General features: G+C 30.5%; 1 protein-coding gene across 1 annotated transcript; it reads right to left on the reverse strand.

Moving 5' to 3' along the window:
• Positions 1-6,238: 6,238 nt before the first annotated feature.
• On the reverse strand, positions 6,239-10,016 carry LOC104237949 (sugar carrier protein C-like). Its single transcript, XM_009792188.2, has 4 exons — positions 9,660-10,016; positions 9,238-9,560; positions 7,057-7,680; positions 6,239-6,910 (listed from the first exon to the last, which is right to left on the reverse strand). The coding sequence occupies exons 1-4, from the start codon at positions 9,790-9,792 to the stop codon at positions 6,419-6,421; spliced, it is 1,572 nt and encodes a 523-aa protein (XP_009790490.1). The 5' UTR covers positions 9,793-10,016; the 3' UTR covers positions 6,239-6,418.
• Positions 10,017-10,226: the final 210 nt, after the last annotated feature.

Raw genomic sequence — 10,226 nt, forward strand, 5'->3', positions numbered from 1 at the left:
GCATTCAATACTTATAATTTTTTGAGGTGTGTCATCAATTCCTAGGTTAGCTTCATAGGCAAGATGGTGACTAAATTGAATAAAAACCCTTCTTATATTTTGTCTTTTTATTGAAAGGCACTTGTATTAATTACTTAGGACTTAGGAGATTAGCATCGACGTCATTTGTCACCCAAAAGTCCCACAAAATTTCATGATTCGTAACCAAAAGCATGTCGATTTTGATTCCCATTTTGTAACAAGAATGCGGATATAGGAAGCTTCTTAATACTAGTACTAGTAATTGAGTGACAATTGCTTTATCCACACGAGTTTTTTTTTCCTTTTTTCTTTTTAAAAGTTTTTCCTTTTACTTTATCTTCTTCTTTTTTTAAAAAAAAAAAAAATTTTTTTGGGCACAATCTTATAATATAATGCAATAGTTTTACTAGTGGGTTGTCGCTCAATTTCTTTTGAATAGTCGAGTTCTCAATTATCTTGAACAAGAAGTCAAGAAAAAGATAAAATTTCCTTAGAGTGTGTTTGGTACGAACGAAAATGTTTTCATTGAAAATGAGTAGTTTTATCACTTATTTTTTCTTGTTTGGTTGATGAGTGGAAAATATTTTCCGGAAAATATTTTTTAGTATTTGGTTAGAGAGTAGAAAATATTTATTTAGAAAAATATTTTTTTTATGCTACTCTCCTCCCGCCTCCCCCAAGTCTCTAAAAATTCACACAAACCCAAAGTAATTAATGTGTTGCTTTACTTTTTTACGCAAAAATAACGTTGAAATTTGTGCTTCAGAACTAAAAAAAAATACGTCTTTTTGTTGAAATAGAAAGTACTCTTTCTACAACATGAAAATAAAGTACTCATTTTTCTTTGAAATAAAAGAAAATACTTTTTCTACATCATGAAAAGAAAATACTCGTTTTGTTGAAATGAAAAAAAAAACTTTTTTTACATCATGAAAATAAAATACTTTTTTTATTGAAATGAGAAAAAATTCTTTTTCTATATGAAAAGAAAGTATTTTTTTTGGTTAAAATGAAAAAAATATTTTTTATATCATGAAAAAAAATTCATTTATTGAAATGAAAAAAAAATCTATGTATCTATATTATTATAAAAGCATGAATACAATGTCGGTTTACAAAAATAACCTTATAATATTAAACATAATAACTCACAATAAAAGGACATAACCGGAATTCTTGACATTAATCTTGTAATCCTATTAATTTTAGGACATAATACTACACTTTAGGAATCCTACGTGAACCAAACGAATAAAGACAAAACCCCAAATTGGAAGGAACTATTATACATTCAAAGTCATAAAACTACGGTAGGTTTATGGCTTTATATTGGACACCCAACAAGGATTTAAAGAGAAAAACTTCAAACTTAAACAGATATAGCAAGAGAGTTCTTCTGGTATGGTCTTTTAAGCAACTAAAAGTAAAAAGTAACAAACAGAAAAAAGGATATAATATGTCATATATCTATGCATAGAGAGTATAAAACTTATTTAAAAGTTAAAGCACAAAAGACAGATGTTGTCCCTTTTATTTTTTATATTTTTTTCTTTTTAATTAATATCTTAATTTGGTCTATTCTAAATTTTAAGCTGCAACTGGTAAGTCACTGTTATGTTTACTACTTTAGTAAATCAGTGTAATATTTAATAAAAAAAAGAGGAAAAAGAACTCTTCAATAAGGAAGCAATTTTTCGTCAAATAATAAAATATAAATTAAATAAACAAGACAAGTACTCATTAAGAAGGAATAAAAAATTTCAATACAAAATTTTTTAAATACAAAAGAAAATAGTTTTTCAAGAAGTATTATCTAATTTAAGAAGGAACAAAATTGTTCTACCAAGAAACACAAAAATATGTAGGTATTTTTTATTTTGTTTAGAGACATGATTATTTAGTTAAAAAACTAAATGAAAGCTTTAGAGATAGGTCATTGAATTCTCTATCCTTTACATTCAGTAAACAAAAATTACTTGTATATCGTAAAAACTGTGAACATGCTTATGAAGATTAGGTGCAAGATCAAATGAAAGTAACTACCATACAGTTTTGTGCTTACAAGTTAGGAAAATCATTCAATTGATAATATTGCTAAAACTTGGATTGCGGAAAGCAAATTCTTGTGTTGCTAAAATATTGAATTTTCATCTGCAACATTGCACTCTTTTATTTTATCTTGCAGATTTTAAGGCGAGTTTAACTTTTTAATTATAATTTGTAGATATGACATACTTTTATTTTCTATTTTACATATAAACATAGTTACTCTATGAGGTGGGAAGAAATTAAAAGTATTAAACATGCGATCTAGAGTTTAGAGAGAACGAATGAGTCATGCTTACTAAAATAGAATCCAAGATTTTCTTTTGTGTTTATTTATTTACTATACTTTTATGTAATATCTATTTATAATACCCATCGATATGACTTGTCTCTTCATGTTTCAGTTTCTAATAAAGTCAAATTCTTTAATTTTTCTGGATTTTATATTATTTGTTTTAATTAAATTAGAATGTTAACCTTTTTCTTCTTTTCCATCGTACCTTTTAAGTAAAAATTAAACAGTATAAGCAAATTATATAGCATAATTGTCCATAACAAAGAAAGTGAATCAATATGGATATGCTTATAAAATAAGAGAAGAGGATAAGAAAGAACAGAAATAATCATCATAAAGTGGATTGATTATCTTTTGCAGGTAAATATATAATTTATGTTGAAAGAATATAAAAATGGTTGGAATTCTTCCTAATGCGTATGAAAAAGACTACCATGAAGCAAGAAAAAAACTTATGGAAATGGAAGGAATATATCTTTTAAATATCGTAGCTTATTCTTTGTAATCACTATAATAATTAAACTAATTTCTAATAATATTATTACTGTAGACATTTAGAAATAATAAAAAAGTTAGCCACTAATGCTATATTATAATAGAATAGTAAAAGAAAACGTTGCAAATTTGTTTTAGGAGGAGCATAATTTTTATCATATTATATTTTTATTGTAGATAGAAATATTATAAAGTCTTACCCTTTGATAAATGAAACTTCTTATTTCCTATAATTGTTGTAGAATTTTTTTTTTTTTGAGCAAAAGAAACCAAACGTGTTCGCACAAGAATTTGACTTTCTACGTTAAAAATGACTAATATTTTTTAATACTTTTACAACATATAATCACGGTTCAATCGCTAATATTGAATTATTTGTCTTAACATGATTTTCCATTGGGTAGTAACAAAAGAGGAAATGTATACTTAGAACATCATTTTTAAATTATAAATTATTAAGAGGATATGATTCTAATCTTTTGTACCTCATCAAATAAATATAATATAATAAAAATAACAGTAACTAACCTTAAATTTTATACGATTGGCGGGGAATATCGTGCAACACATGTTTTCTCGGAGTTCTACAGATATATTGGATATCAATGTACTGTTTGGTGAAAAAGTAATCCATCATATTAAATTCGTTTAAACTATAATACATAATTATCTAACTAACATGATTAAATTGATCATTTGTGTAAGTTCTGATGATGTCCTTTTATTTTGAATTTACGTATTATGCTAATGTAATAATATTTTTTACCATTTAGATGATTGTTGTATTATTATACATAAAATTTCTTTTATTAATTAAATTTTATTGTTCCTTCATATAAATAAATGTTTAAACCATCACGTGTCATTATTAACGTGCAACACACGTTCATAGATACTAATAACATGAAAAGAAGGTATTATTAATAATATTTTTATTTAGAGCGGGGTGGGTAGGTGGGCGTAGGGCAGGGGTTGGGGGTCGGGTGAGTCATGAATATTGAGGGGATTCTCCAAATGAAGATAAAAAGTGAATGGAGAGACTATCTTCTTTCTCCACTATTCATAAGGCCACCCCTCCATCATAAAATAAAATTAAAATAAGAAAGAAAGAAATTAGTACCCCGAAACATAACTAAAAATTTAACATCTTCTGATTCAATAAGATCATAAAAATAGGGTAGTTAAAAAAAATTGCAAATATGTTCTTCCAATTGTCCCATATGATATGATCCACTAGAAACATGGGTCATAGAGCTTGTTCTTGCTGCTTAATAATGACTGGCAATGAATTATGTCCTCTTTTCCCCTGCCCCAAACTCAGCCCACTCTAGTCTCCCATCTTCCTATAAATATACCTACATACTCTCTTTCCATATTTTCAAAATATTTAGACCAACCAAACATGGAAAAATTAAAAAATATTTTTCTTCATACCAAACACACCCTTAATCTTTGACAATTTTCTGATGCGTAAATATAGGATTACAAAGAACGTGGAATAGAAAATAATTTTGTTGTTAATAAAAACATGGTCTTGTATACTTAAGAACCGCTAAACAGCAGTTAACTCTAAGGATTCTTAATTTTCCAAAAAGAGAAACACCGAAAAACTCGATGCATATTATAGTAGAATATTAAAATTATAAGTGGATAATGCCAATTTTTACAACTACTTGTGATATTCTTCAATGAATATATGGAACAAAAGGCAAAAGTTTGAAAAAGTGGTGGCAAGGGTAGATAAAAGATGACTTCATTAGAAGTCCGCTGAGCTTTCAACATAACTTTAGTAGAGGTGGGAACCAAATTCACGTGCTTTTGATTACAAAATACGAATCAAATCAAATTGAAATGATACTTCCAACTTTAGGTTTTGAAAAGAACGATAAGATTTTGGAAATCATAATGAATATAATGTACGTTAGAAGAGAAAAGAGGTTCCTCTTCATTGTGGTCACACTCTTTTTATTAAAGCTAAGAGTTTGCTTGCTTCCTATTTTCTCGTGACCACCTCAAAAGTTTCAAATTTAAGGAATTGAATTTTCATTTTCCCTCAAATAACCACAAAACTTTAAATAGTGTTATATTTATAGAAATATTTTATTTATCCCATAGTTCAATTCAGTTGAGTCGTCAATACTTGCCCGAGGTTTCGTTCAGTCTAATAAGAGTAATATTTTTTACATTGTCTTTGTTCTAGTTGTCACGTGGTTTAGTCGGTTTTTAAATATCCATTGACACCCCTATGTGCTATAATGGGTCGAGTCAATAAACAACTCTCAAACCTAAATTTGGATGGTTTAACATATTATGCTCCCGTTTGGCCATAGATTTTGGCTTTATTTTTTCAAAAAAAAATGAAAACATTGTTTGTTTATGAAATATGATCATGTTTTGGAGAAAAAAAAATTCAAAAATTTTATGTTTCCAAAACTGGTAGCGAAACTTTTTTTTCCACTCACAAAACTTCAAATTTTCTTCAAATAAAATGCATGTTCAAACACAACTTCAGCTTTCAAAAAATATTTTTCAACACAAATTCAAAAACTCTTCTATCAAGTTTCAATCAAATCTACGTCCACATGCTAGCTATGTATCTCCACTTTTATGTGAAAAATTTGATACCCCTAATTCAATGCAAGACAACTACTTTCTCAAAAATTGGTTCACCATAAAAGTACTTTAGTTTATAACTCATTTGCATTTAAGTAACGAAAAGAATACACAAAAGATAATTTCCTTGAGCAAATTTGTTATCCGAAAGTGCCACCTAAATTGGAACAAATAATTCAATTGGATATAATTGTTGATTAGAGTGTACCATCTAATCTGTGACAAATAATTTTAGAATAATGTAAAGATATAGTCAGTAGGAGTAGTATCAGCGACCAACATTGCCAAGAAAGGCTTTTCACAATTTTAAGGAAATGCCAAAATTTTAAACTATTACGTACTTAGCTTTAAGGTCATATTGTGCACAGGGACGAAGCCACCTTTTATAAAGGGTGATCAACTAACCATCTTTATCGAAATATTACGAAAAATTACAGTATATATATATAAGTAAAATATTAATTTTAGATGTAAAAAATATATATTGAACACCGTAGTGGAATACTGATTCTTATTCACGTAAATTAGCACTCACATCTCAAAGTTTAGGTCAAACAAAAAGAGAAAACTCTTCTCTTCGTTTTTTTCTTCCTAATTTTCTTTTGTTCTGATAGTCGAAGTCGAAGGATGTACTATTTAAAGCATGATTAGTATCCAATGCCGTTTAAAGCTGACAGCTTTAATTTGAACATAAATTTGAATTATGACAGACACTTGAACTTTGCTTTTCTGGACAAAATAATACATTCAGCAAAACAAACAAAAAGCTACACAATTGCTCTGACAAATCTTATATTAATTGTTGAGAGGTTGAAATTGAACACAGTAAGTATGTATTTTCTATGCAATAGAGACAAGAGAAACAGTTCAAATCTAACAATATCATCCAACTAAAACATTATACAACAACAAATAATTTAAAAATTAAAACCAAACATCTTCTTTAGCTCATACTATTTTGTAGCCATTACCCCCTTTTGACATTTCAACACTTGTTCCATTCCTAGTTCCAGGATAGTCCACTTCAGTCATAAACTTAGACCAGAACCAATGCTCTTTCCACACAATCACCATCTCTTCAATTGGTATATTCTTTGTCTCAGGCAAGAAGAAGTAAATGAACACAGTCATAACCACTACAAAGAATGCAAAGAAGAGGAACAATCCAAATTTCAAGTGACACAGCATTGTCAAGAATACTTGCGCCACTATAAATGTGAAGATCATGTTCACTGAAACATTGATACTTTGAGCAGCTGATCGAATTTCGAGTGGGAAAATTTCACTAGGTACCAACCATCCTAGAGGTCCCCATGACCAAGCAAATCCAGCTACATAAACACAGATGAATATCACCACTACTATCGCGTACCACTTTGGTAAATCCCCTGGAGTTCCATTCACTCCAAACTTTATAGCTATGCAAATTGACACTGCTATCTGCACATTTATCAAAAACCAAGTTCAAGTGAGAAATGTGAACTTAATTTTCATATATGAAGAGCAGAATCCACTGAATCTAAATTCTAAATTTGCTACTGAAGACGAACATTATAACCAAGAAAATGGAAAGTAATTTAACTTACTTGGCAAATGAGCATTTGAACGCCACCTTCAAGGAACAAGAATCTTCGTCCCAATTTATCAACATAGTAAATAGAAACAACAGTTGCAAGAACATTGACTCCACCAGTAATAACAGCAGACATAAGGGAAGCATCAGCACCAAAACCAATAGTCTTAAACAACACTGGTGCATAGAACATAATCACATTAATTCCAGTAAGTTGCTGGAAAAATGGGATCATAATTGCCATTGTGAGATGTGGCCTATATTTCCTTTGCAACAAATTTCTCCAGGGGTTCTCAATTTTCCTAGATGCCTCACTCGCCACGACTAAATCATTAAACTCTTCGTCTACATCATCAATGCCTCTGATTCTCTTGAGCCTAGCTTTGGCTTTGTCGTGATTGCCACGTTCGATCATGGAATTTGGTGTCTCAGGAAGGAAAAGTGAGCCTATTGTGATGATCAATGCAGGTACCATAGCACCTCCTAAGCTCAATCTCCATCCCCAATGAATCTTGGCAAAGAAATAGTTCAACACATTTGCTACAAGTATACCAATTGTAATGGACAATTGAAAACCTATGTTGAGTGCTCCTCTGTATTTGTATGGAGCCATTTCAGATAGGTATAGTGGAACAGACTGCAATTTAATTAAACAAAAAGAAAAATGTTAATCGTCCCGAAAAAAAAAATTAAAGGAAAAAAAACCAAAAATATTTCTAAGGAAAACAAAAAAGCAAAAAGAGAAGGGAAATATTGTGTTTCTTTCAAGGGGGCCAGGCCACTTGTTCTTGTCACGATGGATAAGGACAGAGTGATATTTTCTTAATTAGACTAAGAAAATGGGAACATCATTTCATGATTAATACTATTAAATTTTATGACTTGCTACTTTTTAGTCAATTATAAACCAATTTGTTTATAGTACTAAATTAGTCATATTCATGAGCAAACGGTGTGGAAATAAATTCAGGCGCACGTCACTGTAATGGAGAAAACGAAATACAAACATATCCAAACGGCGAATTAAAGAAGGAGTTTTGTTAATCTCAACAACTAGCATTGGATTAAAATATTGTTTATGTGATATCATGACAATCACAACTTGCTGAAGAATCCCAAAGCAGATTCATTATTCAAATTAAGCTACTAGATTTTAGACTAAACAAAGGATTTTCAAAGATCTTGCGGAGAAATATGCACTGTATACGGTGCGTAGTGGGATTTAATTAGTTAAAAGTCTTTTTACAAGTCAGAAAGGTAAGGTCCTCCTACTTGGAGGGCTCAAAAGTCCAATCGACTGTTGATTTCATTTTCTTTTAACCAAAAAATGAAATAAATTAAAAGGGACAATAGAAAAAGATAAAAGCAAATGGAATTAGAAATGTGGGGAAAAGAAGATTTAATTTCTATACATAAGACTGTTATACCCTTTGAGGCCTCTTTTTTAACTGTATTTAAAAGTAACATTCATGTGTGGTGTTAATAACTTGAAAAATAAGACAAATAATTTTTCGATCAAATTGCATATAAATATTAATTTACAGGATACTCCTATAGGATAAGATAAATTTTTTTAACAAAAAAGTGATGACATATGGTTTCAGGACTTTATGGCAAAAAAATCATGTGTTGCACATACTTGTCTGATCTACGTATTAAGTACGTACTTACTGTTGAAAAATATTCAGATCCGAACTGCGGGAAAAAGTGTTGACCAGCAACTTGCTATTACTACAGTATATTTTTACAGTTTTGAAACCAAGAAATAAATGCGTAAACAAAGAAACGTAATTCCATGGCAAAAACCAAAGAAACAGGAGAACCATATAACAGGACAACCTTGAAATAAATGAACAAAAAGGGAAACGAAAAACAGAGACAGACACACAGATGATGTTACGTTGTTTGTAGAGAAAAACCACCATTCTTCGATTGCATAAACATAGTCACATGGTAGTACTGTTTAGAGAATAAACACCAGTTTTGGACTACATTAACAACTTGGCACGACCAACAAACAAATAATTAAGAATATGACCACATGCCAATCTCTTGACTGATCCAACACAAAAAACAAAACAAAAACAACACTGCTCGGGCAACTACTTTTTACGTCGTTAGTGCACAAAACTTTTAACTCAAAATAAGGACAGACTAGGAATAAATTTTGTCTATAATGGAAATTACGACATACCTGATTGGCGAATCCAATACCAAAACCTAGTAAAATACGACCAACAATGAGCATAGCAACATTCTGAGCAAAGCCATTGATCAAAGCTCCAGCACAGAAGAGGACACCTCCAGAGAGCATAGAAAGTCTCCGTCCAAGTTTTCTGGTGACAGTAGATGCCACCAGAGACGACAAAAGAGCAGCCAAGTACAATGACGATGTGAACATCGTCAATGTTTGGCTGTCAAATTTGCAGTATTGATTTGTTGAATCATCTGCCTTTTGTTTCCTGAATACAGATGGGAAAAATCTACTCAAGAATGAGTCCATTGATGTCACACCCCCTGATCCAAACATAAAACAAACATCGTTATAATTTATTTTATACTGTCAGTACATACAAGATAAATCTTTTGTTTTTCCGCTGGATGTGCTTTACGTACCGGAAATTCCAATATCGTAACCGAAAATGAGACCACCCATGGCAGCGACAATGCAAGTAACAGTAACATAAAGAGTTAAATTGCCGGGATATTCTTTCCCGTTGCCGGGACCAATACCACCACCACCAGCCATCTTTCTGAGCTGATCGATCACAAAACAAGAACAAATTGTGGCAGAAGAAGTGATCAAGAAAAAGAAAAATGTTGAGAGAGAACTGTAACGTAAACTGGAGAAATATCAGATAAAAGCTAAGTGGAAAATGAAAGAGAGATTTGAGAGTAATTCAGAAATGAAGAGAAGAAATATAGAGGAGTAGCTGTGAGAAGGGAAGAGTATATATAGAAAGTGAGGGAGACTATTACAATGTCGTAAATCCGGGACTATATGCTGGACTCTCCTTAGCTGTCACAATGTTTTTTCTTAATAATTTTTTATTTAGCTGTCAAAATTATGCATAGAATCTTATCTCACGCTATTAAAACTTTAATTAATTGACGTGACAAAAAGAATAACGATAAACTCTTAACATATAGTTGACTCACTGTATTTTATAGAGAATTATAATT

Source organism: Nicotiana sylvestris, chromosome 2, assembly GCF_000393655.2.
Source record: "Nicotiana sylvestris chromosome 2, ASM39365v2, whole genome shotgun sequence".
In the NCBI taxonomy this organism is placed as follows: Eukaryota; Viridiplantae; Streptophyta; class Magnoliopsida; order Solanales; family Solanaceae; genus Nicotiana; species Nicotiana sylvestris.

What these genes read in the sequence shown, in the direction of transcription:
- LOC104237949 (XM_009792188.2), bottom strand. Translation starts at nt 9,792, where the DNA reads ATGGCTGGTGGTGGTGGTATTGGTCCCGGCAACGGGAAAGAATATCCC. An exon ending in TTACGATATTGGAATTTCCG is followed by an intron (nt 9,561 to 9,659) that starts GTACGTAAAGCA and finishes TGTTTGGATCAG; the next exon opens with GGGGTGTGACATCAATGGAC. An exon ending in GTATTGGATTCGCCAATCAG is followed by an intron (nt 7,681 to 9,237) that starts GTATGTCGTAAT and finishes ATTAAATTGCAG; the next exon opens with TCTGTTCCACTATACCTATC.